This window comes from Carex rostrata, chromosome 15 (assembly GCF_964058835.1).
Source record: "Carex rostrata chromosome 15, lpCarRost1.2, whole genome shotgun sequence".
NCBI classification, from domain to species: Eukaryota; Viridiplantae; Streptophyta; class Magnoliopsida; order Poales; family Cyperaceae; genus Carex; species Carex rostrata.
In genome coordinates, this window is record NC_135932.1 from 5019300 (window position 1) to 5046854 (window position 27555).

A 27555-nucleotide genomic window follows, 5' to 3' on the forward strand; every position below is an offset into this window, starting at 1 on the left:
GCGGCAGTGACACTACGTGGCACGACAGCGGCAGCGACACAGCGCGGCGTGGCGCGGCAGGGATTGAACTGGGTGAGACAAGGCGGCGGACCGCGACCTCTAGATTGGATTGCTCTGCCTCATTACCTAGGTTTTATCGTTCTATTACTTTGTTTTATCTTTAATTTAAAACAATGTCTCCTAGAAAATATGAATCATGTAATGAAAAAAGAAAAAGAAAAAGAACAAGAGAGGGGAAGAAATTTTTTTGTCCCTCATATTTTGTATGATCTATTGACATATTAATAAAAAAATTATTTATATTAAAACTACAAATTTTTCTCTCGTCCGGGCCCTGAAATCTCCCCCCTCTTTAAAAATCATTGTTCTTATTTCTTTGATGTTGTCCAGATTATAATAAAGCTTAATCATATTTATGTAATTTGTTTTCACAATGCATATGCACTACAAGACTCTTTTTAAGAAGAAAAGTTTGGTTTTAATAAAATGTAATAAGGGCATTTCATAAAAAAGATGAAATTAGAATCCACAAATACGAACAAGTCAGGATTTTATAGCTACGGCCTAGCATTATCCCCCCAAGTCTAGTAACAAACCAACTGCTATGTCAATCCTCGGGACTAAATTAGTCCAGTTCATGTTTATATTAACAGCAATTTAAGTCAAAATAATCCATGCTATCTGCATAGATTGATGCATAGTTTGGACATAATATTCCATACGGGCTGCAATGAAGTGTTTCAAAATTTTGTGAAAAGCTCGGAATGCGTACTATAACTTCTGTTTTTCAAGTTCTTTTTAGAATCAAAATGTATTATGGTTAAATTGTCCTACAAGTAGAACGCAGTTCTCCGGAGTTTTGACTACCATTAATTATTCAAGTGGAGTAATGTTTGGTATTAGTTGATCAATAAGAATAATTAATATTGTTGTACTTTAGTGTAGTTTATGAGTTTCTAAAAGATTATTAAGAATATTCTGGAAATGAAAGTAGATGAGAATTATATTTGATAATTATGAGAACAAGATGCAAAAATCTGATTGCAATGGATGTCGCTTAATTACTAAGAAATTGGTATATGTTCATCAGAACTTTGCAATTTGAAAATTTTCCCCATTTAAACTTAAAATTGGGATATTTGCTCAACAAAAGCTCAACTCTTTGTTATCTCTCAATAAAATACATTCTCTTAAAAATTTAACATTAAAATCCCACACAAGATATGCTGACCAAAATATCCTTCCCTCCTCTTCTTTTCACCTAACAATATCTCTTCCGGTTAAACATCAAAGTTAGCATATATCTTGTAACTTAAAGACATAAAAGAGAAAAAGAACAATTAAAGAGAAGTTGCGTATATACATAAACATGAAATTCGCTTCTTTAATAGAAAATGGTCTTCCAGTGTAAATACAAAATTAACCACAATTTTTAGTCAACTTGAGATTCTCTTAAAGCAATTCATTCTCCACAATTTTGCCATCAGAAGCATCTGCATATGCTTGGTGGAGGCTAGGAATAACATGTTCATATGGCAGAATAAATTTCTCCACAAAACACGTCTCTGTTTTATTCATAAAAGAAATTAAAGCACTACGTGCCACTGGAAGTCCTTCTGACATCAGAAGCTTCCGAACAATGGACCGAGGGATCAACCTATTCTCCAAGCTGTACATAAGCAGACTTGGATTTCGGACCAAATCAATCTTACTACAACCCGCTTCATTTATCAGAAACTCCATTGTTCTGACAAGCTTCTTCTCTGATTTATTCAACAAATTGGGGGCTTTACTAATCATTAGTGTTATCTCCCCATGTGAAAACCCGAGATTTCTGAAGATATTCAGCTTTGCATCTATGGTGCTTTGGCTCAGAAAGTAGACAGTAATCAATGCGTCCACAAAAGTTCCAGTTGAACGAGAAGCACCTAGCTGCTCTGCCGCCTCAGCTTTCATCTTCAAAAGTTCAGCCCTATATTTAATTAATCGAGGACACGTCTTTATCAGCCGGACAATTTGACAAATAGATAAACCACATTGCTCTTGAAGGAAAGAGAAATTGGGTCTGATAACTTTTTCGAAGCTGCTTTGAAAGACTCCTGGCTGACTTTTCATGACCCCCTTCAAATACTCTACCGAACCGAGAACCCCCAACCAGGAGTCAAGCTTTGTCACAATATTGAACTGAAGCACTCGAGGCCAGCGGAAAATGATACCTGAGATCTCTTCGATGGTGAAGCCGAGCTCTTTTAACCGTGCGATGTTTGGTCTCATGTTCTTCTCCACATGAGAGCAAAGGATGCGAGAGTCCCGCAACACAGCAGTTCTTATGACCGATTCACTTATGCCAATCTCTCTCATGAAGCGGAGTGCTGCGTCGGGCTTATCGGGCGACTTGAGGTGCTGGATATGCTTGGATGCTCTGTGTGCCTCGTCAGAAGAGAAACCGCATGATTGGACGAGGTATTCTGAAACAAAGTGGGGATTCAGGGATGAAGATTGAGTGAGAGCGTTGGAGGCAGCAAATGGGGTACCCCGATTGAGGGGAAGTGAGAGACGGAGGCAATGGATACTCCCCACAAACAGACACATAGACATGGTAGCTGAGCTTGTAAAGCGGTAGGCCAAGGGTTGAAGGATTTCGACCTAATTTTCAATTTGTCCTGTGGCAGCTGTGCAGCTGAGAATGAAATGAGAGCAGATGGATGGCTTGGCACAAATTAAAGAAATTTAGTAATTGAAACTATTGAGTAGGAGAAAAGATAAAGTGGGAGGGAGGTGGTTGTGGTAACGAGAGGATGAACCGGAGATTATTGATTTGTGGAGAGAACGCTCAAAGTGGATGTGGCGCAGGAGAATACACTAGCGCAATTTTTTTCGTTTATACGGATGAGATTGGATAGTGGATTCACTATTAGGGGAATTTCATATATATCCTCGAAAGTTTTAATATTACGTATTTGTTTCTCCAAAATCAGCAATTACATATTTATCCTTGAAATTCGTACAAACTCACATATTTGTCCAATCTAACTCTATAACATATCAAATATCTCCAAAATAATATTTTTTTTAACTTTAAAATTTATTTTCCAATATTAAGTAATAATATGTTGACCATTATACCCTTTGGTCTTTTTAGTCCGTCTTAGTTCTCTTCTCTGTAAGGCATCAAACCTCCCCTGCCACTCTCTCCAAATGCGCCAAATTATAGATTTATTCCCGCCTTCCCTAATCGCCTTCCCTAATCGCCTCCCCTCACACAGATTTCTGTCACTCCTCGCTGCTTTAATTTTCCATTTTCGTTTGGAGAGAGAGGCGGGAGGTTTGGTGCCTTAGAGAGAAGAGAACTTAGACGGACTAAAGAGACAAAAACGAAGAGCATAATAGTCAACATATTTTTTAATTAATATTGTAATTTATTTTAGGTTTAAAAAAATATTATTTAATTATTTTTGAAAATATTTGATATGTTATAGAGTTAGATTGGACAAATATGTGAGTTTGTATGATTTTCAAGGATAAATATGTAATTATTGATTTTGGAGGGATAAATTTGTAATATTAAAATTTTTGAGGAATATACATGAAATTGCCCCAATTAATATATAAAATAATAGATGATATAATCTAATTTTATTCATATTCATGATTCAATATATAAGATGTGATCTTAATTTAAATTTTTTTCATCTATTTTACTGTTGATCTAAATTTTCATTACAAATTTTCTCAAGTTTTTCTTCTTTTTTCTTGTTTGAAAACTATTTTATCAAAAGTACAAATTAAAGTGTCAATGACACCTTTTTATCATCTATTCAACCCATACTGTATATATTAAAATAATTATGAGTTAGATTTTTTTTTTCCATTAACTTATTAGTATAGATAAGAATAATTTTTTTCTCGTCAACATAACAGATATATATGAATAAGAAAATACTTCCACGACCTATATTGTACCGATTGACACTCCTACTTGCATACAGCGTCAGCCCCACATTCTCAAGGTAAGGTGTACAGACGGACATTTAATGTGGAGCGCAACTATAATTTGAAAACTTTGTTAATAATTAAGCTGTCAAGGTGTATAGACGGACATTTAATGTGGAGCGCAGCTATAATTTGATAACTTTATTAATAATTAAGCTGTCAAGCTCAAGTGTACCAAATGGTTGTCATTCCTAAATTTGTCTTTACTTCATATTTACTAGCTTAATTGGCACGTCGTGGGCTCACTGGCCCAAGACACACTGATTAAATTTACTGCGGATTGTTTCAATTTGCTAGGTATTCTGCCTGCGGATTGTTTCAATTGTCACAAAAAAAGGTATTCATTTGGGAACCAACTCCGCTGCTCTTCAAATAGGAGAGAAGGATTCTATTAGTCAAAATCAAACTGTTCATCTGTATTGAGTGCATGAGAAAAATCAATGGTTGAAGTTTGAATAACAGAGTTCTGCTCTCTTGTTTGGAGAGCAGCGGAGTTGGTTCCATTCATTTGACACTGACTTTTCTTTTTTCTGTTTTATTTTTTTGACCTTTTTCTTCTTTTTGCCTCTTTTTTGTATCTCGTCTTATAACTTACTCCCTTTATGTTTAGTTAATAAATTTTTAGTACAAATATAATTCTCTGGTTCTTATTTCGAACTGACTCAACAAAGATTTGATATTCCATATATATATGATATTTATTAAGTCGATTTATCCTTAAAAATTAGTATTCTTATTGCTTTGATGTTGTCCAGATTATAATAAAGCTTAATCATATTTATGTAATTTGTTTTCACAATGCATATGCACTACAAGACTCTTTTTAAGAAGAAAAGTATGGTTTTAATAAAATGTAAAAGGGGCATTTCATAAAAAGATGAAATTAGAATCCACAAATACGAACAAGTCAGGATTTTATAGCTACAAATTATTCCCCAAGTCTAGTAACAAAACAACTGCGATTTCAATACGGGCTGCACAGATTGATGCATAGTTTGGGCATAATATTCCATACGGGCTGCAATGAAGTGTTTCAAAATTTTGTAAAAAGCTCGGAATGCGTACTATAACTTTTATGTTTCAAGTTCTTTTCCGAATCAAAATGTATTATGGTTAAATTTGTAAAACGCAGTTTGTCGGGAGTTTTGACTACCATTAATTATTCAAGTGGAGTAATGTTTGGTATTAGTTGATAAAAAAGATTATTAAGAACATTCTGGAAATGAAAGTAGATGAGAACACTCATCAAATTTATTAGAATAAGATGCAAAAATCTGATTGTAATGGATGTCGCTTAATCACTAAGAAATTAGTATATATTAATCAGAACTTTGCATTTGAAAATTTTCCCCATTTAAACTTAAAAATTAGGATATTTGCTCAACAAAAGCTCAACTCTTTGTTATCTCTCAATAAAATACATTATCTTAAAAAATTTAACAATAAGATCCCACACAAGATATGCGGACCAAACTACCCTTCCCTCTTCTTTTCACCTAACAGTCTCTCTTCCGGTTAAACATCAAAGTTAGCATATATCTTGTAACTTAAAGACATAAAAGAGAAGTTGCGTATATACATAAACATGAAATTCGCTTCTTTAATAGAAAATGGTCTTCGAGTGTAAATACAAAATTAACCACAATTTTTAGTCAACTTGAGATTCTCTTAAAGCATTCAATCTCCACAATTTTGCCATCAGAAGCATCTGCATATGCTTGGTGGAGGCCAGGAATAACATGTTCATATGGCAGAATAAATTTCTCCACAAAACACGTCTCTGTTTTATTCATAAAAGAAATTAAAGCACTATGTGACACTGGAAGTCCTTCCGACATCAGAAGCTTTCGAACAATGCACCGAGGGATCAGCCTTTTCTCCAAGCTGTACATAAGCAGACTTGGATTTCGGACCAAATCAATCTTACTACAACCCGCTTCATTTATCAGAAACTCCATTGTTCTGCCAGTCTCCTTCTCTAATTTACTCAACAAATAGGGGGCTTTACTAATCATAAGGGCTACCTCCTCATGTGAAAGCCCGAGATTTCTGAAGTTATTCAGCCTTGAATCTATGGTGTCTTGACTCAGAAAGTAGACAATAGTCAATGCTTGTACAAAAGTCCCTGACGAACGAGCAACACCTAGTTGGTCTGCCTCCTCAGCTTTCATCTTCAAAATTTCAGTCTTAGATTTGATCAATCTAGGACATGTCTTTATCAGTTGTACAATTTGACGAACAGATAAACCGCATTGCTCTTGAAGGAAAGAGACATTGGGCATGGTAACATTTTCGAAGCTGCTTTGAATGACTCCTGGCTGCCTTTTCATGACCACCGACAAATAATCTACCGAACCAAGAACCCCCAACCAGGAGTCAAGTTTTTCCACAATATTGAACCGAAGCAAAATAGGGTAGCGGGACATGATACCTGAGATGTCTTCAATGGAGAAGCCGAGCTCTTTTAGATGTGCAATGTTTGGTCTCATGTTATTCTCCACATGGGAGCAAAGGATGCGAGAGTCTCGCAACACAGCAGTTCTTATGTCCGATTCACTTATGCCGATTTCTGTCAGGAAGCGGAGCGCTGCATCGGGTTTATCAGGGGATTTGAGGTGCTGGATATGCTTGGATGCTCTGTGTGCCTCACCAGAAGAAAGACCGCATGATTGGACGAGGTATTCTACAGCGAAGTTGGGATTTTGGGATGAAACTTGAGTGGAAGCCTTGGAGGAGGCTAATGGTGCGCTCCCATTAAGGGGAAGAGCTGGACAGAGGCAATGGATTCTCCCGAGAAACGGACTCATAAGCATGGTCACTGACATTGTAAAGCGGTAGGCGGAGGATTGAAGGGTTTTGAGGCGTTGCAATTCCGACCAGTAGGATTAGGTTTTGAGGAGGGTAAAGGATAAGTGAGGTGGGAGAGAAGTGGTTGCGGTAACGAGAGGATGAACCGCGGATTTTGATTTATGGAGAAGAACGCTTCCAATTGGTCCAAAATTCCAAATCAAGTAAGAAGGCGACCCGTTTGCGGGAAAAAGCGTCAATAGAAGGAAAGGGATTCGAACCGGAAATGAAAAATAACTGTATCATGAACGAAAGAGAAAATTGAAAGCTTATCCTCTGATTACGGCATCACCCTGTCCCTGTGCGATCCCATCCGAATTTTCAGCCAAATGATACTGTTAAGTCCTAAGTACATGTCAGCGGTAGATTTAGGGGATCTTTCAGATTCGTGTCAGATCTTTAAGATGTTCTAAGCCGGACGGCCGAAATTCCCCGTCCTGAATCTGAACTCATTATAGAAAATTTGAAGATCAGGGTAGCGAAAACATAAAGGGTATTTTTGTCCAAAACTTTATGTGAAATTTTAGTGCTAAATTATTTAAACAAATGATACTTTATGGGAAAATAAAAAATAAGTTGGGTTTTTCTATAGGCAAATGTCCTAGTTTAGCCGAAGAAGTTTCTAAAATGTTGTACAGATCCAGCACTAGCGCATGAGTACAAAAAAAACGTCGCTATAAAAGCATACTGGATTTACAGTATAGGTTCAAACTCTAAATGAGAGTTTGACAAATAGATGTACAAATTCATCTACAAATTTGAGAATAGGAATGTGTTTAATTTTTAATTATACATCGACTGACTATATAAATTACAAGACGTTCTCGGTTTCTTTCAGCCCAACTACAAATCAGAACACCGAAACAAATTCTAAATTTTAACTAACAAGAAAATCTTCCAAACAAAGAAAACAAATGAAAAAGGAAGAAGAAGAAGAAGAAGAAAGGGAGAATAGTTTTTTTATATTTGAACCATCATGTACCAGTGTCAGTAGCTGGATGATTTCACTTCTAACAGAGCTTGTAACTGTTGGCCTACACTGGATGGACTGCTTCAAAAGACTTTGTAAATCATCTTCTATTATCTTTGAAATAAAAATTCACATCTTCTATCTAGTACCTTGGCCATGGTGAGTTGGCAGCTGACCCTCCTGTTGCAAAAAAAAGGAAGAAAAAACGATGGATTAAATAGTAACCCTTGTTGGTGATGATATGATAAATCTTCCATTCTCACTGTGTTCAAGTTTAAAAACACATGCTCAACTAATAAGTTCCATCCAACAAACAGAATAATTTTTTTGCCTACTCTTTAACAAATCAATATTTCATTAAGATATTAAAATAAAAGAAAAATTATATAAATTAAAATAGAAGGATTTCAAAACAACATAAAATAAAGCCTTCTTAGAATAGACTTTGCTACTTCCAAAAATGAAGCTATTGCAAGTTTGGAACCACATGCAATAGCTTCCGAAGCCAGCCTTTACAGATCATAAAATGGGATCCAAACATAGAAACAATAGGCTTTTATCAAGCAGACAGCAGAAGGACAAAAAAAGAATCAGGGGAATTTCAGAATGAAACAATAAATTCAAAAGTCAAACACAAAAAGACCTTGCAGGATTTCCAGATGCACTGTGCCCTTTACCTGTAACATTTGATGGTAGATCCACTGTGACCGTGCAGGATTTCCAGAAGCTTGCTGCTCAAATTGTGCCTGTATAAAATCAGCATTAAGAATTTTAAGAAAGCAAGATCACTTATTTAGAAAGGTTTATAAAATTGGGCACACTGATATATATGGGAAGGAAGAATTTGGGACATAGGCTAGTTCTATTGTTGGAGTTGTAACCAATACTTGGTTGTAGATTTTGTTTCTAAATAATGGAAGCTGGTGGAAATATTTCATTTTTCCCAAAAAAAAAAAAAGGAAGAACCAATAGAATGGTTTTCTGCTATAAGATTTAATAAAATTGATATGTTCTCTGCTATAAAATTTAATAAAATTGATTTGTTCTCCGAATACATCCTCAAGAAGCCCCCTGCATATATATTTTGTGTTACCGAATAACTTTTTGGTTTAGTGTTTCTTGGAATAGTAGTTAGTAGTACTCTGTGACGAGTTTAATCAGTATAATGGAAATAAAGCGATGTAATTCTGCAGTAGAGAGAGAGAGTGTAGCACTTGCAGCCACTGTCAAGTTTTCGAAGAAGAGAGACACTGTTGAGTCTCAAGTCTTTTTTTTTATAAATATGTTGTAAACTTCTTTAGATGTGTTGTTGGCTGTTTTTTTCAAGATCGGATGTTCTGTTGTAAAGACGTTATTTACTATTAATAAAATCCACCTTGGCAGCCTCGGCCAAGTTTTTCAAAAGAGATAGAGAGAGAGGAAAATAGTTTAAAAACCTGGATCATGTTGTTAGACAAAGCTCTTGATGGATCAGTACTGGTATACGGTCTATTAGCTTGCATCCCATATTGGTTGCCAAGTGAAAGAACATTTGGATCAACCCCTCCCTACATTAGATAGATATAATCCAATTTCAATGGATAACTATACGAAAGCAGTACAGTACCATACAAGTCATGCATGTAGTTGTTACCAGTCCTAGCAAAGACCCTACACTATTTCCTTTGTGTTTCATCTGTGCGCTTGAAGTTTTCAACTCTATTTTCATCCGATCAAGTGAATAATTATACTGGCACAATCTGACTAGTATGGGAATCTCAGCTTGTAACTAATTGATTGCATACCATTAGAATCATGTTATCTTGAGAGTCAACATGAGCTTCAAGATTTGTAGGGGCAGCCAAAAACATGTCACTTTCAATGTATGAAGCCCCTATTGTTTCCTGTGTATTTGCAAAAACCAATTCATCAGAAAAGAAAAAATGAAGTCAAACATTAACTTGGGGTTTACATATATGCAAAAGGAAATTTATTTCATTTCTACAAATAAGTTGGTCCAAAAAAAGCAACAAAAAGTGGTCAACCAAGATTGCACTAGTTCGGAACTGACCCAGTAGGACTAAAATTCAGATAACATACCGGTCTCTTCTTAGCTGTAATCATTGGATCAACAGTACCATCATTTCTTTTCTTCGGCGGCCTTCCTCTCCTTTTCAAACTCTTATCAGCTGCTTCAGTCATAATCATATCTGCTGAACTTTCACCTCCTCTATTTTCACACTGCACAAGTTTAAATTGCACATTCTTACCAACTGTACCAGTGGTCAACAAAACCCTCTCTACCTCTGCCATCAATCTAACCAGAACCTCACATCGCTCATCCGAGGCCATTGCCAAGTTGGAAACTCTACTGCACCTCTCAGCCAAACTTCGAGACCTCTCCAAATGGTTTTTAGCTGAGTAATTGTTTGTAGAGAAATTGTAAGAATTATACAACTGCCTAAAGTAGTAATCTTTTCTCCATCGGTCGATTATATACCGACCCGGTATCTCATAAATCTGTTGTAGCTTCAGAACTGACAAGGAGTGCCTACAAAGTATACCTTTGCTCTGAAAAAGGCCACATGGGCACGAGAGCTCCATTTCAGTTGGCTCAAAGTACACATCAAAAACTCTATACTCTGCCACATCAGCGCCATCTTCTAGAAATACAGATTCCTTTATCTCAAAAACCGAACCAACTTGATTTTGACTTTGACTTTGATCGGGAGCTTTTATCTGGAGCATGTCACAGTACATTGTGCCTCTCAACTCTTCTTGGAATTCTTTAAATATGTTATAGGTGTATTGCTCAGCTACTTGTTCTTCCATGTAAAACTTTGAAACTAACAAGGGACCTTTGTGTGAAGACTCTACATCTGCTTGTGCCATTTTCTCATACTTATTCCCAATAACTGTCTCGTAATTGGAAAGGAACTGCTTTAGGGAAGTGTCAGGGTGCATGCATCCCTCAAAGAAAGGGGAGAAACCTTGCTGAGAGATAGATATCCCGGCCCAGAACTCATTCTTGAGAAAAAACGGGACCCACTCATGTCTATTTTCATACAACAAATTAATCCATGCATTCTCTTCAAGGCCGTAACCTTCAACCATGGCTTTCCATTCTTGTTCGAAATCTTCACACTTGTACGAATTATAAACTATTTTGATCAGCACCCCTTTGATCTCTTTATATTTCTCGTGCTTTTTGAGGTTGTCAGATATCCGTTTTAGAATCTGACGAGGGCAGAGCCTGTGGTGGGTCCCAGGAAAAATCCTAGTAATTGGGTCCCGCAAGGCCTCGATTTGGTCAGTAATCAATGCCTGAGGTGAGCACCCCTCCATGCATGCCAACCAAGTCTTAAACAACCAATCATAGGTCTCAGATGAAGCATCTGACAAAAGAGCACAGCCGAGCAATACCAACTGTCCATGATGATTAACACCCAAAAAAAGTGCAAGCGGTACATCATAGTCACTTGCTAGGTATGAGGTGTCAAACAAGACCACATCTCCAAAGGCCTTGAAAGAAACCCTAGACATGGAGTCGGCCCAAAACACATTTCTCAGCCGGCACTCCCGATCCAAATCTACCATGTAAAAGAAATTGGGGTCTTTAATTTGCATATCTCGAAAAAATTGGTAGAGCGCTTCTATATCCTCCTCTTGAAGCATCAACCGACCCTTGTTAGAAGTAGAAGTTTTACTACTTACCTCTCTACTTTGCATACACTCCACGCCCTCTTCAGATTTGTCAGGAGGGACCCACCGGTACCGCTTGCGTCGTTTCTTACCTGAATCAGCGCCGCCCTCGGGCTCGGTTTTTATTGCAAGAGAGAGCCGCCGCCTACCCCTTTTCATCCATTTAACCAATGATGGATCAAGAGCATGGTTATGATCCAAAACTACTCTGCGTAAATGTAGTAAGCCGTCTACCTCCAGCTTTAACTGTAGTGTTGCCTCACAATCGGTTTTGGCTGTTGGTTTAGACTGGTATGTTGGGTCTGTCTTCCCCTTGCCACCTCTGTGGCACATAAATTCCACAGTATAATGTTGCCCGGTATCAGTAAAAGTAGTACGCTTAACACGTACGTCAAAACCAACCTGCCAAGCATAGTGACGGTAATAATCAAGCACCTCTTCATAATTTTTGAAAGTCATGCCGACCTCAGGTGTTTTTACATTTCCTTCGGGGGTTCTAAATTTGGAATCTGTTTCTTCGAACTCTTTTTGGTCAGTGGTTTTTGTCTCTTCGTTTTGGGCTGAGACCACCATACCAGGATCACCCGGTAATTCCATGTGAATGGCAAAATCCTAACTGCTTTAAGTAAGATCACTCGTCAGTAAAAGGATATTATAAGATTGTATAAAGGAGAAGGAATATATAGATCATCACTTAATCTCACATGTTCTGGCCCCTTAGAAATCATATTTTTTTCATATCCTCTGAATTGTTGAATATATTCATCACTTAGATTTTCTTTTGTAAATTGCACGTGTTATTTTTCTCTACGTTGTTGGGGAAGTGATGATTTAGTGCAAGATCTCAAGAAACATTAAAATCATATTTTCCAAAATACAACACGTAATTTCTTAGAATAATTCTTGTAAATCAAAACTTTTTTTTAAGGTTAGCGGCAAGAGCCTGCCAACGATTTAAATTAAACTTACAGAAAAAAAAAAATTTACATTAGCCAGGGGTACCTGGTTTAACCTCTACTCTAGTGCTACACTAAATACAAAATAGTAGAAATTAACACACAGTAAGCACTCGCAAAATCCCCTTGCACGGTAGGCACTCGTAAATCAAAAGTTATTAGGAAGAAAGCAACTATAATGAGCCCAAAAGCCTGTGAAACATGCCCTGAAACTGTTATCGCCTCCTCAAAAAAAATTATGGAACTAATTTTTTTTACAACTCAACGAAGTTGTGGGGGACAATGCAATAAAAAAATTGAAACAATTTGCAAAATTTAGTGCAATATTCAACTAACCTGATACTATTCTAAAAGGTGTTTTAGTTTGGCAGGGCCATGCAGTAAGAGCTTGTTTTTGAAATACTTTATCCATCAGCACCTTTTCATAATTATCCATTTTTTGTCGTTCATCATAATGCAAAAAATTTCAGTACATTAAATTCTGCCTTTGTCATGCTGCGCTCACCATTCATGCCCCATGTTCTCCACCTCTGAATTGATCTTAACAAAGAATTGTTCTTTTACCACTGCGCTGCTCTACAATCTAAACACACAAAAAGAACCTCCTGAACTCAATCAGAGGAGACGTGATCTCAAACATAAAAAACCACTACTTCTCTGACAATGATCTCTTTCTCTCTATGGCATCTCCCATACATCCCCATCTCCCGCAAACACTAAACCCAATTTGTCATCGGTGCCCCGTCTCACTAAATCTACTTTGAGAAAGGGAATCCAGTAGTGTTCAGCACTGTTTAGCACTTACCAGTATCAACTAGTTTATTAGGCCCTAGTATTTTGTTACTATTTTACTGTTGTAAGTGATCGCAAGTCTCTAACTATAAATTCATCGGAATATTGCTTTTTGAAGTTCAATTCTCGAACTACAGATCTCACAACTAACTAGCCAGACTTTAATAGTTCTCAATCTGACACCAATTAACCCAATTTATTAGGGAATAAGTGGGATATTTAAATAATCAATTGCAACATTTGAATGTTCGAGGCACTAATTGCAATGTCAGAGAAAAGTATGTGCGTCTATTGCAGTTGCCCCACTGACATTTCAAGCTTCAAGGCAAAAAGGTCAATTTCGCAAAATTTGCACAGTCAATGAGCAATCGCCAAAAAATCCCCCAAATATAAATGCAAAATAACATTGCTCGAAGAAAGAAATCAGTATTTACCTTTGGATAAGCGGGAAGAGAGAGCGGGGTGAGATATATTGATCGGGTGCTATGTCGACGAATTAGGGTTTACAAACTTTTTACGAGACGACGGCCCGAGTGGAAGAGGCGACTCGATTCCTTTCTCTATTATTTTTACACGAGCTGTGATTTGTGAACAAGGAAACGTATGGAGTTCGGTGAATTTGAGCGTGCATTATCCTCTCCAGTAGTTTTCCGAATATTGCAATTGAGGTCAACCGTCAGATCAGAATCCGGATTTTGTCATTGATGAATGATTTCTACGGTAGTTTTCGTACTGGAGAGGTAAATGTATTTCAACAATTTTGGATTCGCTCCGCAGCAGTTTCCTAATGCTATGCCGACACCGTTGTTTCTACAAAGATTTCTCAAGCACGTGGCACCTTTCTACTATTTGCTACTCGAGTTTCTAATAGTGAATTACATAAATTTGAAATATTCTCACAAAACAATTTATGTAATTAAAATTTCTGCACTTATGTCTTAAGCCATATAATGCTGCAATTATGGATTCAATTTTGCTTACGCATTTTCAGGATTCGCATTGTAACTAAAAAGATAATCTTTTCGGTTAATGCATATGGACCGTCTAATTGTAAACAAAGTCCATCTAGCCTATGTCTATAACATAGGAGGGTCTTTAATATTGCACGAGTCTTAAAGCTGGTCGGACAGTTCATATGTATTAACTCAAAAGATTCTTTTTGAGTTAATGCAAAGGATACGAATTCCATTTTCAGTGCATCGTGTCAATTGTCCCTCATTTTCTTTCCAAACTTTAGCTATCAGTAGTTTCTTATTTCAGTTTTGAGTCAAAAGCTAATGATATCCAAATATCAAATATGGATGCAAACTATTGACCACCTACTCTTAAAAACAGTAAATAGAAAATTTTCTTTATAAATATAAAGAATTTTGCTTATTGCTGAATTTGGAAACTCATGCGCCCACAGAAAATTTTGTTCCTGCATCTTCTAATTTCCAAATTCTAAATCACTTCACAATTCGCTTTTCTTGATCAACTCCGTATCTAAATCATGCTTTAGATATACATTGAGTCGTTCATTGATCAGCTGAATGTAAATAAATACCTAAATTTTGTTCTCTAATTTACAGCTGCATATTAGTTTACATAACAAAATCTACCTCGAAAAAGACTGCTTGTACGACCATAACTCGATCTAACATCGCAACACTAACAAGCTAAAAAAAAAAAAAAAATGCCAGATAAGACAAAAAAAAAGGAAAACTGAAATGTCAAGAGAATAAGAAAACACTGCAAAAAATAAGCTGGGGAAGCTCCAGGAGGTTTCCTTGAAATCATAAAGAATTTTCTTTGCCTTGTTTTCATTTTTTTTGTCTTTGTTTTCATTTAATTCATTTTTTTTCCTTGGTCAGTCCTCCTCCAGTTCAGCAGCAAATTTCTCCAGCCTCGACGCCTCTTCATCTAAATCACGAATGGAAGCATGGTTAACTGTGCCATCATCCTCACTTGCTTCGATCTGTTTTCCACCAAACCTATGATCATAGAAAAAATTCATCAAACCAATTTATGAAAGAACCCAAATTGATGAGAGACAAGGATTGAATGAAAAATTTGGCCTTCTCTCTGCATGGGAAAGTTTCCTCGTGTTTAGCAGGGTCAATTTTGCATTCTGCAGCGGAAACAAATTGTTCATGTCTGCTCTTTCCATTTTATTTTTCATATTTATTTGGAAGAAATAAATTGAATTGCTTACCATCTACCATTCATCAACTCGATACATTTAGCGCCATCTCTTTTATCTTTAAACTTCACCAACACAACACCTTGTGGATGATTCTCGCACACCTAAGATCCAAAACAAGAACTCCAAATGTTAATCAAATGATCCAGTACTAGGGAGAAGTAATTAAATTAAAACTTCGAAAGATAATTGTATTTGCTGAATTTCAAGCGCACACTTATTTGGTGGTATGTAAGTTCAATTATAGCTTGAATTTCTCTCTATACCTTGACATTATCAAGAGGGCCCAGCTTCATGCATTCCTCTCTGATATCCGCCTCCAGTTCTGGAAGGAGACTTTCATCTGCCTGATAATTACATGATATATAAAATTGTCATGATAAAGCTAAGTGTCAAATGATGAAAATAGAAGCATCTTTATAAAGTTACAATATGAACTCGAAACTATAAAAAGGCCAACCCTTAGTTCAGCCGGAGTGAACATGTGGCGTAGAACAATGGTGACTGGTAACATGACCTTCGAATCATCATGCCCACCTAAGCATAAAAGCAGGTAAGGTTGTAAACTAAAATAATCTTCCAAAAAACATCTAAATTTCATAATTAAATAAAATAACAAAAAAAAAAAAAAAACTATTGAAAACAGAATTACCCCATCCAAGGATTCTATCTTCAACTCTCTTGGCTTTCTTCTTTTTCTTGTTATTATCTGTTCTTTTTGTTATGAACTTCTCACCTACACATGAAAATAGGCCATCAATATCTTTCTGTTTTCAAAATGATAAACAAGGTCAAGTTCCTCCAATTTTGGATAAAAAATAAGAATAACCTTTTTGCTCGAATTTTGCTGGGGAGACTGACATAAGGGTCTTTCCACCAGGCTGAAATGGTGTCCCGTCCAAGATTTTAATGGCCAAATCAACAGAAGGATCCTTCAAATAACAAAATATTGATTACCACCTATATCAAATTGGTACTTTAAAGGTTAATTGAATTCCTGTTTTTCCTTTCCTTTTTTCCCTTGGTCAGGTTATTCTTTGCTTCTCTTGTCTTGGGTATTCCTCTAATAGATATAGTATTGTACCGGTCCTAATTATAACTACTTTTGAAGAGTCAAAATTACTCAATTTAACAAATGTTTCCTTTACTTTAAGGTAGGTCACAAGAGCATCTCCCTTTTTTCTACCAGTCTCCTTATCAGTATAAATCTTCACTCGAGGCTTCCGTGTTTCAGGATCCTACATGAAAACAATGTGTTACAGGTAATTATCATAAGACTAAGAAAATGTATCAGGTGTATTAAATGAACAGGAACGAAATTTGATTTACCTCCTTAATAATACCGCACTTGGAAAACACTTCCACTATCTGCAAAACATTTCCAAAGTTATTTTAGTGACCCACTGATAAAAATGGAATCTCGACTTGATGGAAAAAAATAAAAAAAATCACCATGTATAAGAGCAAAAATCGAAAAAACTATTTTTCACGGGAAAAAAAAAACAATTTCTTTATGCATAAAAGGCTAAAAAGACAAATTACCTCCTCAACAGTGACATCATCAGGCAAACCAGTGACATAAACATGTGTATTGACCTTCAACTCAAACCAACTCTCTGGTGGTTTATTTGCTTCCTGCAGGGAAAAAAAAAAGCAAAAATCAATCAGAAATTACAACAGCAAATATTCCAGAATTGAAACAATAAACTAGAATAGAATGAAAAGATATTTGACCTTCTTTTCTGTTGGTTTCTCGGATGATTTTCTCTTCTTATCTGTTTTTGTTTCTTCTTTCTCTCCTTCTGATTTCTCCATAACAGTAGTATCAGTAGTAGCAGAAGCAGCAGTAGCAGCAATAGTAGCAGAAGCATCAGTAGTGGCAGTAGCATCTGCATCTTTTTCAGTCAACTGGAGCTCTCCTGTAGTAGAAGGTAAGGCAGGAAAAACCTCTTCTTCCAGTGCAAATGTCATCAGTTCTACATCATATCCTTCTCCTTTCTCCTCAACGTTTTCCTTGAAAAGAAACAAATAGGAAAAAAAAAAAAAGCATGATCATTCACGATTTTTTATCAAATATTAACATATTAATTTTTATGGGGTGATCTACTTTTTTTCTGTTCTGTTCCTCATTCTCCTTATTATTGTTCTGCATCACTCGTAAGAACCAAAGCTAAGGAATATAGATTTCGCCGAGATATTTTCTCAGAAAGATAATTGAGGATATTTCCCATGTTTTTGGGGTTGGCGTGTAGTATAAAGCATAATATTAAGTTTTGAATGGCACGCATGAAATTAAATTTATAGCTACATTGATTTGTATGAATCTCAACTCTCAAGTTAAAACTTACCTGAGGAACCCAAGCCCGAAGGCTACGGTCCCACTTGTAAACCGTCCCATCATCGTCAGTGAACTCTTCTTCCCCTTCTGGTGGGGTCGCTGGCCTATCATCGAGCTCTGCTTCTCCTAGACCTCCCAAACCATCAGCCTGTGCCTTTGACTCAGTTTGACCAATCTCCTTTTGCCATCTGGCAAAATCATCTTCTTCTGGATCACCTGTGTAAACAAGGTGGCCATAAAATTCATAATGTTTTGGGACTGCAACAATCCCACCAAAAAGGAGATGTTTGCCTAAACTATCCTTACATTGGCACACAAGTTCTAAACTCACCCGATATAGCCTTCTTACCTTCAAGCTGTGCAGTTAAAACCAGCAAGCTAAGATAAATTGGAGGACCACATTTTGTTTGCATAAGGTTGCTAGAAAAAATAAAAAAATAAAAGGAAAGAGTTAATCATATCCAATCTGACTGGCGCAGTTAAGGGATGCTACTTATTTACCTTCATTTTGTAGATTAGGACCTTGATTCATAACACCAGAAAACAGCTCAGGAATAGATGATAGAGGCATCCAATCAGTTCTCCCTTCTGACCAGAGAAAGGAGCTCTCATTTAAATAGCCATTAGCATAATGCTCTGCCAAAAAAAATATATATGGTAATTTTTCTTTTAATCAAAATGGTTACAAAAGCTCCAGATGAGAAGAACATTCATTCATCAATTAACTCCAATTGCTTTTCAAATAAGATATTTTGCATTATTATCTAGCTTATAGAGATGCTATTAACAGGAATAATATTTATTAAATTAACCTAACTGTCCACAGGTTCAATTTCACATATGCCCTTGCAAATATTAGAATTTTATGCTCAAATTTTTAACGTGTACAACATCATATGCTCCACCGAGACATGGTACATACAAAAATACATTAACTTTCTTAGGAACAGCACTCATCTTAACCTTCTTTTGTCTCTAAAAAACAAATGTCATGACACTTATTAAGGGTGTTCACCGCATTCCTCAATTTTACTAGGAATATATGTAATTCCCAGTTTTGCAAAGTTAGTGCTGACATAGCCCCTTACTCTATGGAGGAGGTTATGCAAAGAGGAAAAAACTCACCATTAATCAAAATTTAAGAACTTATGAGTAATTATTTCAAGTACTAACCTTGCAACTCAGAGAGCGCATATGGACCAATACTCTCTTGATTTTCCCCCAATATATACCAACCAACCTCGCTTGTTACCTTGTTATCTTCATCACCAGTCTTCTCCATTTCTAAAATTATATAAACTAACAAATTAGAGGTTTTCGCAGTTCAATCTGACTATTCGGGAAAGACAAACAATTAAAGATGCATGTGAGAGGGTCGCGAGAGAAAGAGAGAGCGCTTACACAGTTTGATTGTTCAGACTTCAGAGCGAGCTCGGAAACGAAAAACCTTTTTTTCGAGAAGGGTCGCTAGACGGGGGGCGGAAGAAGAGGAGAGTATCGACTTACGTTCTCCTGTAGCAATACTACAAGTGTTGATTGTGTAGCGGGTTAGAGATTTTGATAACACTGCTACGAATAAGAGGAGAGTATCGACTAACGTTCTACACTAAGTATCGATTATGTAGCGGGTTAGAGATTTTGATAACACTGCTACGAATAAATATTAATAAAGCTTTTGGTTGTGGAGTAAAGTTAATATAAATTAAATTACTTATTATATGTTACTGTTTAGTGTGGAGTAAGACGTTTGATCCATTTCTTACTCTACAATCAAATGATCATGGTAATAAAAGGTGACCCAGTAATGTCCGTGTATATATCTGGAGTTACTTCTTTTTCATACCTAATTATTTTTCAAATTTATCGGATAATATTATCTTATCCGATTTTGTTTAGTTATCATTTGAAAAAAATAAAGAGATAATATAGAATTAGAAAAAAAAATCAAATTTACTCGACATTATTTGAGCACCATTAAGAGTGATAATACCTGCATGCCACAAGACTGTCACTATTAATTGGTGTAATGGTAACTAAAAAAACCGGTTATCATATGTTATTTATTAAAATGTATTTATTTTATACTAATATTAATATATTAATAGAATGTTTGAATTATTAACAATAATATATTCATAAATTATTTCTATTATATTTGAATCATAAACTTTAGACCTCTTTAAATTTTTTAAAAAATATGAATTTGTCATTGCGGTTAGGGCTGCAAACGAATCAGACCAAATTAAACTTATTCTAGTTTGAGTTTAAGTTTGAATAAAATTCGAACCGAACTAGTTTAATATGTTTCAGAACGAACTTCTATCAAACGAGTTAATTGAAAAAAAAAAATCAAATCGAAATCAATCGGATCACGAACTACGAGCTTTGACAGCTTTACCGCCCTTAGTTATTTTAAAAAAAATTGGATAGCTTAAACTAAGCATTGTATTGGATATTATCTGATCATATTAGGTACCTATTTGAAATAAAACCTGGATTTTGCACTGAGCCACTGGCATTGCTCTAATTTGAATGGTACATGTTAATTTGAGATTTGAACCTAAATAGTTCACGAACCAATTTCGAACAGACTATATCCAATTTGAGTTTGAGTTTGAATGAGATTTGAACCGAACTAGTTTGATTTGTTTTAGGATGAACTTCAATCAAACAAGTTAATTGCAAATTTTTTTCCAAATCAAAATCAATCAAATCACGAACTACGAACATTTTTGGCAGCCCTAATTGCGTTCATGACATTCGATCAGCATAAAAAAGCGAACATTATTTCCTTTTATTTTATTATAACGAACATTATTTCCTTTTATTTTATTATAACGTTCTCGAGTTAAACACATATGCAATCTTTTTTTTTTTGTTTACTAGTGTTGTAAAAACGGTATACGATTATCGAACGGACATAGTATCGCTAAGTGATTAATCAGAAATAATCAGTCATAATAAAAAATAATCGGCCGATTAATAAAAAAAAATTGTGACGATTTAGTTACCGTCATGGCTAATTGACCTAAAAAAATCATGACGTTTTTTACAACACTGATATTTACTTATTTCTAATGCCACTGAAGCAAAAAAAAAGGATTATTATTTCTACATTTTTCAATCGTATCTAAGATTTAAATAGAAGAAATAATGCTTATTTTATAGACTCGTTGAAATTTAGCTCATGACAAGACAAGATACGTAAATTTTTGTTTATTCAGATCTATTTAGATAATTTGTTTATTAAAACACATATTTAATCCTAATCGTTGGTTTTTATTTTGATCAATCCGTACTGTTGTATTCAACTATCAACCCTAATTTCTGCCGATCGCCTCCTTTCTCTCATCTCATCTCCAGAGTCTCTCTTTCCCTCTCGTTCTCGCCTCGGCCTCCGCCTTCGCATCCGCCTCGGGTGAGTCTCAGAGAAAATCATGAGGAAGCTGAAATATCACGAGAAGAAGCTTCTGAAAAAGGTCGATTTTCTAGATTGGAAATCGGAGCATGGGCACCGGGAAGCCCTCGTCAATCGCCGTTACCACCTCACTGAAAGAGACGATTATAAAAAGTATCTTCTTTCTTGCTAACTTGAATTTTTGTCAATTGTTTCTTATAATTACCAGTTCTAGAAAAATTCGGTTTCTTATTTTCATTGTTTTAGCCTCGAATGATCTGTATGCTTATATAGACTTCATCGCTTTGTTCTTTGTGTGTTATCGATTTTGCGATGTTTGTTCACTTGCTTTAATGATGGTTGTAGGTACTCAACTATATGCCGTGGCGTGCAAAAGCTGATTAACACTATCAAGCAAATGGATCCAAGAGACCCATTCAGAATTCAGATGACTGATTCTCTGGTTGAAAAGCTGTAAGTATCAAAATTCGTATTTGGGATACTGATACTACACTGGTACCATGTAAACCCAATGTTGTTTGGCAGTTGAAATTTCATTTTTTTTTTTTTTTGTTAAATTGGGTTCAAGAGGCAGTATGAGCCACCCGGAACAAAGTGCAGTAATCATAGTGCCAGCAATATCTGTTAAGAGTAAAAATAGGTTATATCAGAAAGTAGAAACAGAACTGGACATGAAACCTCTGCAAGACTGCAACCTAAATCCAACTGAAACTTAAGTTGCCTACCTTTGCAATTAACAAGATCTGATGGAAACAAGCTCAACATAATCCCATGAACTTTATCATAGTTATTACTCAAAAAAACTCTAACCATGAACTGTACCGACCTAGAAATCCAAATTCCAACCTGAATTTACTGAAATCCACAATTTAGAAATGACTTGTACTGCAAATGTGCTGACCTGTGATCTAAATTGACCCATATTGAGCTAAACTCAATTTAAACTAGGTTGAAGCTTCCTGTTACCCCTTGGCCAATGTCACATATTACGTACTTACACTCAATTTTTCTGGATTTTCAGATACAACATGGGGGTAATTCCCTCTAAAAAGAGCTTGATGAAGTGTGAGAAACTTTCTGTCAGCTCCTTCTGTAGGTAATAGTCTGCTACTTAAATTAGTACAATCCCATATTTCATTTTCCATATTTTTACTTTGTTTTCTTAATGTAAATTAGGCGGAGATTGGCGACAGTTATGGTAAAACTAAAATTTGCTGAGCACCTGAGGGAGGCAGTGACATACATAGAACAGGGGCATGTGCGTGTAGGGCCTGAGACTGTAACCGATCCAGCTTTTCATGTGACGAGAAATATGGAGGATTTCGTGACATGGGTCGACTCGTCCAAGATCAAGCGTAAGGTTCTGGCCTACAACGAGGAGCTTGATGATTATGATGCTATGGTTTAGAAGTTAAAAATATCGGCTAGGTTAGTAGTAGGGGCTTAAAAAGTGAGATGAAATATGTATTATGTATAATAGTTTAGTGGTCCGTGGTTGGTTGTATTAATCGATCCTGCTGCGGTCAAAAATTTTCGTGGTGTTTGCTATTATGTGCAATGAATTATTTGTTTGTTGATCTATATAGATACACTGTTTTGCTATTGTAGACCATAACGTACCTTGGTTCAACTTTTATATTATTATTCTGATATTCTCAACAAAGTTATTAGCATCTTTCTATCATATAAATTGAATTATGGGGTAGGTATTTTATTTTGATAATTTCATTTCTCCAAACAATGTCGTCATCAGTGTATCTGTGGAATTGTAACAGTACATTAATTGCTTCAGGTACCATAAGCTGACACACTGATACTTGGTACAAATACAGGAATTAATTCTCTAGTCTTAGATATGCCCTGGTCGACGTTAATCATCAGGTATATTGAATTCAAATTCTCTTCAGAAAACACTTCAGAATTGAGCAATTGACAGATGTTGCAGTTGGACCGGTATATGCTGAATTCAAATTTACGTAATTATTTGTTTGCAACGCACATGCAGACGCAGTAACTGAATTATACCACTACTTCGGATTCCGCAGTAGTCACACCAAACAATATTCACCATCTAGAAATTTAAAGATGAAAAGATGCCAACAGTCATTTACGGCCCAGGTTGGCCCAATAGGCTGCGTAAAATTATCGGGGCATGTCGCCACAGCAATCTCAGTTTGGGAGCCCACCTATATCTGATACTCTTTTGGGCTTTTGCGCTCTTCTTCTCCATTTTATTTTAAACTGCAGACACTCCTACCGATTAAATTGTGGGTTGGGAAATTAGCTCCGATCCGATGAATTTATTTTGAATTGCGCCGGGTTTCTATCTCCTCTCTTTCCTGTTCCTTTTTTTTTTCTTGAACAAATTTGAGGAAGGATTTCTATGATATTTTCTGTACAGTCTTTTCTGTTGCTGAGGTAAAATGCAAAATAAAAAAAATGGATCAGAATTCTTGAATGTGATCCAAATTTTGAATAGGAAACATTGGCTTCAATATTTCTATTGGTGCAAGGACATTTGTACTATTTCTACTTCTCTCTTATTTTTTATTAATTTCTATGAATAAAAAATTCTCTAAATTCTTATGCATGGTTCAGATCGTCATATTCAAATTTGAGCACTTTCCTATTCTTTTATCTGAACCGTTCAAAATCGATCACACGTCTTCAATTACATCGAATTCATTTTAATATATTTATTAAAATGAATCCGATGTAATTGAAAACGTGTGATCGATTTTGAACGATTCAAATAGAATAATAGAAGGGTGCTCCGATTTGAATCCCAGATCGTCTGATATGGAACAATCTGCTAGATCAATCTGGCCTGTAGAATTAGACGTTTCTTGTGGGACCCAAAAAAAAAAGAATTCTCTGCGACCGCAGCAGCATGGAACCATGGGGATTCGAACGTTGAAGTTCGCCGTTACTAAATTATTATTGAAGAAAAGCCAGCCTGTAATCCATCATCCATGTGCTAATGGGCTTTGCTGTCCTCCTTTATCAGGAGTACGAATTCTCTCCAGTTTTGCCAAAACCATTTGAAAGCCAAGACGAATCATTTCATCTGGGAATCTGGCATAGAAAATGAAACGTCGACGCGTCAATTCTTCCCGTTAATTGGAGAGGATCCGTAATTAGTCTGCTACTCATTAAAACACAGTGAGCGAGTTCAAAATGTTAGTCAACTGAACGGTTGCTTTTATTTAACTTCTGATTTTCTTATTGTTAATCATCGCTCAAAACTCAAAAGCGAAAAACTAGCCGTTGCATTTGCCATATCTCGGCTCTGGTCCCCACCGACTCCGCTCTTAGCCAATCAGACCCCACCTCCAACGGTAGAATTTCCCTTCCCCATCTCTTTTAAACCCCACCTCCGCTCTCCCTCTCTCATCCCACTTCAATTGCTCTCTTTCTCTCTGTGACACTCCCGTTGAATCTCAGTATCTCATCTCCTAATTTCTCAATTTAGATTTAATTCTTTCTCTGTTACTAATGGGTGGTCTCTCCATAGTCTCTTCCCTGACCGATGAGATGTCGCCGCCTCACCTGCGGGCCCACCGTTGCTTCCTCCTCTCGAACTACCTCTTACTCGGTGCAGCCTCTGGTTGTGCCTTCCTTACTCTCTCTCTTCGCCTCATTCCCTCCATCTATGGATTTCTCCTAATAATCCTCCACGCTTTGACCATTGGCATCTCTGTTTCCTCCTGCTCCACCATCACCTCCAAAACCCCCTCAGGCCGGTGGTATGGGGCCCACATGGTGGTCACCGTCGTTGCTGCCATATTGCAAGGTTCAGTTGCAATTCTTGCCTTTTCACAAACCGACGACTTTCTAACTAACGGGTTGAAGTCGTACGTGAGGCAGGATGATGGAGTTGTGATTTTGAGAATGATCGGGGGGCTAGGCGTAAGTATTTTCTGCCTGGAATGGATTATTTTGGCACTGGCATTTGTTTTGAGGTACTATGCCTATGTCGACAATGGAGGTGATTCTAGAAGGACTGCCAAGGTGGCGCAAGAGGAGGAAAATGTGGGAGGGAATTGGCCTTGGATGGTGAAAGTTTGAATGATCCAGTGAAAAATTGGTTGAATTTGGGGATTTTGTGTGCGGCAAATTCATTTATTCGTGCTTATTATTGGTTATCATATTATATGTTATAGAAGTTGAAGGCGTAATGTGAATTCTTTAGTTATTTGTTATTTTGTGATTGTACAAGTTTCTCTTGTATCAACGATATCGAGTTAAGAATTAAGATGTTTCTTTTAAATCTGTGTGAATTCTTTATTCTTGTTTGGATTCAGATTGAGAATTTATTTTCGCTTTCTTTATCTGATTTATATCTTATTTATAAGGTACATTGTTTTGGTGGCTGTACAAGTTTGTTTTGATTTATATCTTATTTATAACATTTTCGACTGGAAACATGTGAAGGTACAATTAATTTATCACGTTTAAACTGCACTGCCTTGACAAATTATCAGAGCAGGTTTCTAGTTGCCGAAAGATATTATTAAACATGGTCATATAAGTAAAGATAAATTGCAGATGTGATCACACTATTATCAGTTTTTAATGTAGGAAACCACAGCATTCTTAATTCACATTAATTTTTTAGGAATGATGCCTACTTTGAAAGTCTAATTTACATTAATTTTTTTAGGAATGATGCTACTTCGTTTAATTTACAATTTTCAGTGGTGAGACTTGAGAGGGAATTTCATGACGTATTTCCTCCTTAAAAATTTGTAATATCATATTTCTCCCTCAAAATTGTAAAAACTCACAGTACCTATTATTAATTTTACAATATATTAAATATTTCTAAAAGTGAATAAATAATATATTTGAGACTCTAAAGACCATTATACCCTTATATATCTTCCATTTTCCATTCTCTCTCCGTAATTGCAACAAATGCTCCACTCTCCACTTCAATAGTAACTTTAGAACATCTATTATTTCTAGGAAATTGATGTTCCTTCCGCTTTCTCAAATTGACAGAAATAGGGCTTTCTTTCTAATGCCCTATTAGAAAGCTATGATTACTTTGACTATGAACTGTTCACTTTGTGTAGTCAATCCAATCTATTCTTTGCTGGGCTAAGTAGAATATTTTTTAGCAAAATTTTTATTTTGAGATATTACCAGTAATCCAGTTACCAATTGATGCTTACATGATATTACCAGTATCCTTATTTTGTTTAAAACTCAATATGTGTTATTATGTACATTTTAGAACTTTGATCACAGAGCAGTAAAACATCAATTGGAAAACTCGAGTAATGACAACACCATATTTCTTAAGTCATACTATAATTTTTTTAAGGTTGATTTTATACTATGATTTTGATAAGCTGAAATGTGTCATAAGAAAAGAGTTTAATCAGTGTTCTGATCTTATGATAATGCTTGTGTTTTTTTTTTGATACTTTCTATAATAATAATAGCATCTAAAAAAAATTGAAGAATCAGTCTGAACTAGAAGGAGTAGATGTTTTCAGGGAAAAATAAATTGATACCAGTCTCGGAACTGTTTCAAGTCTAGTTCCAAAGGACAAGTACCAGTCAGACATAATAAAATCAAAATGAACACCGGAGCACACGATCACAGTTTAAAATTGACGATAGCAAATATTCTTTAGAGAAGCCTGACGAATCTTAATTTTGGGTAAGGTCTATTAATGAGTCGGTACATATCAAAAGAAGCTCAGTCTGATACTGGCTTTGTGCAATCCGATACTGTCTCTTTGAGCCAGTACACATCCAAAGAACCTCAGTCTCTTTGAGCCGATCCCTGAAATATGGTAAATAGGTTTCTGAATATAACTTCTGCTCGGATTGAGTCCTTGTAGGCTTGGACTATTTTGGGGACTATTGGAAATCCATTTGTTCCTTAGCATGAGACACATAGTTTATGTAGTTGACATGTGACATTGGTAGGGCCAGTAAGACCAACATTCTCTCAAAGTCTTTGTTCAAATAGAGTTCGCATGGGGGAGCTGTGAACTTAATTTGAAAGAGGGAGACTATAGAAGCTTGAAGTTTCTTTTAATTCTAATAAGGGTAAAATGGAAATTATAAATTTATGTGGATGATGGATTTAAACTTAATGAAAAAGTTGATGAATTGGATAAATCTGTGAGTTTTTACCAATGGTTTAAATAGCGTTTATCGCGAAATAGCGTACGGGTTAAAAAAATCGCACTATGCTCAAATAGCGGCGCTATAGCGCGGAATAGCGCGCTATAGCGGCGCTATTTGGGCATAGCGCCATAGCTTTTTTGGTCGGAAAACGCTATAGCGCCGCTATAGCGCGCTATTTAAAACACTGGTTTTTACAATTTTGAGGGTGAAATATGATATTAAAAACTTTTG

At 36.1% G+C, this 27555-nt stretch overlaps 6 protein-coding genes across 8 annotated transcripts; 2 read left to right on the forward strand and 4 right to left on the reverse strand.

The window, feature by feature from the left end:
- Nucleotides 1-1452: 1452 nt before the first annotated feature.
- LOC144566633 (transcription termination factor MTERF8, chloroplastic-like) lies at nt 1453-2598 on the reverse strand. The gene has a single exon (XM_078316674.1). The coding sequence runs from the start codon at nt 2596-2598 to the stop codon at nt 1453-1455; it is 1146 nt and encodes a 381-aa protein (XP_078172800.1).
- A 3047-nt stretch (nt 2599-5645) lies between these two features.
- Nucleotides 5646-6818, reverse strand: LOC144566635 (transcription termination factor MTERF8, chloroplastic-like). The gene has a single exon (XM_078316675.1). The coding sequence runs from the start codon at nt 6816-6818 to the stop codon at nt 5646-5648; it is 1173 nt and encodes a 390-aa protein (XP_078172801.1).
- Nucleotides 6819-7519: 701 nt separating this feature from the next.
- Nucleotides 7520-13842, reverse strand: LOC144566047 (protein FAR1-RELATED SEQUENCE 6-like). 2 transcript variants are annotated; one of them, XM_078315903.1, is made up of 6 exons: nt 13674-13842; nt 9890-12107; nt 9595-9693; nt 9247-9357; nt 8488-8556; nt 7520-7990 (listed from the first exon to the last, which is right to left on the reverse strand). In XM_078315903.1, the coding sequence occupies exons 2-6, from the start codon at nt 12086-12088 to the stop codon at nt 7949-7951; spliced, it is 2520 nt and encodes an 839-aa protein (XP_078172029.1). In that variant the 5' UTR covers nt 12089-12107; nt 13674-13842; the 3' UTR covers nt 7520-7948. The 2 variants fall into 2 exon arrangements, with proteins under 2 accessions (XP_078172029.1, XP_078172030.1); XM_078315904.1 differs by having other exon boundaries at nt 9890-12110; nt 13674-13839.
- Nucleotides 13843-14759: 917 nt separating this feature from the next.
- On the reverse strand, nt 14760-19300 carry ELF9 (RNA binding (RRM/RBD/RNP motifs) family protein). Of its 2 annotated transcripts, none has more exons than XM_078316833.1 (14): nt 19161-19300; nt 18933-19043; nt 18261-18395; nt 17770-17975; nt 17156-17434; nt 16964-17056; nt 16751-16789; nt 16570-16659; nt 16251-16353; nt 16074-16157; nt 15882-15958; nt 15688-15768; nt 15434-15525; nt 14760-15212 (listed from the first exon to the last, which is right to left on the reverse strand). In XM_078316833.1, exons 2-14 carry the CDS (start codon nt 19039-19041, stop codon nt 15089-15091), a joined length of 1512 nt encoding a protein of 503 aa, XP_078172959.1. In that variant the 5' UTR covers nt 19042-19043; nt 19161-19300; the 3' UTR covers nt 14760-15088. The 2 variants fall into 2 exon arrangements, with proteins under 2 accessions (XP_078172959.1, XP_078172960.1); XM_078316834.1 differs by lacking the exon at nt 14760-15212 and adding an exon at nt 15216-15349.
- A 1733-nt stretch (nt 19301-21033) lies between these two features.
- LOC144566603 (Alpha-L RNA-binding motif/Ribosomal protein S4 family protein) lies at nt 21034-22840 on the forward strand. Its single transcript, XM_078316652.1, has 4 exons — nt 21034-21330; nt 21523-21630; nt 22199-22273; nt 22354-22840. Exons 1-4 carry the CDS (start codon nt 21197-21199, stop codon nt 22583-22585), a joined length of 549 nt encoding a protein of 182 aa, XP_078172778.1. The 5' UTR covers nt 21034-21196; the 3' UTR covers nt 22586-22840.
- Nucleotides 22841-24406: 1566 nt separating this feature from the next.
- Nucleotides 24407-25447, forward strand: LOC144566775 (uncharacterized). Its single transcript, XM_078316802.1, has one exon. The coding sequence runs from the start codon at nt 24673-24675 to the stop codon at nt 25243-25245; it is 573 nt and encodes a 190-aa protein (XP_078172928.1). The 5' UTR covers nt 24407-24672; the 3' UTR covers nt 25246-25447.
- The last annotated feature ends 2108 nt before the right edge of the window (nt 25448-27555 follow it).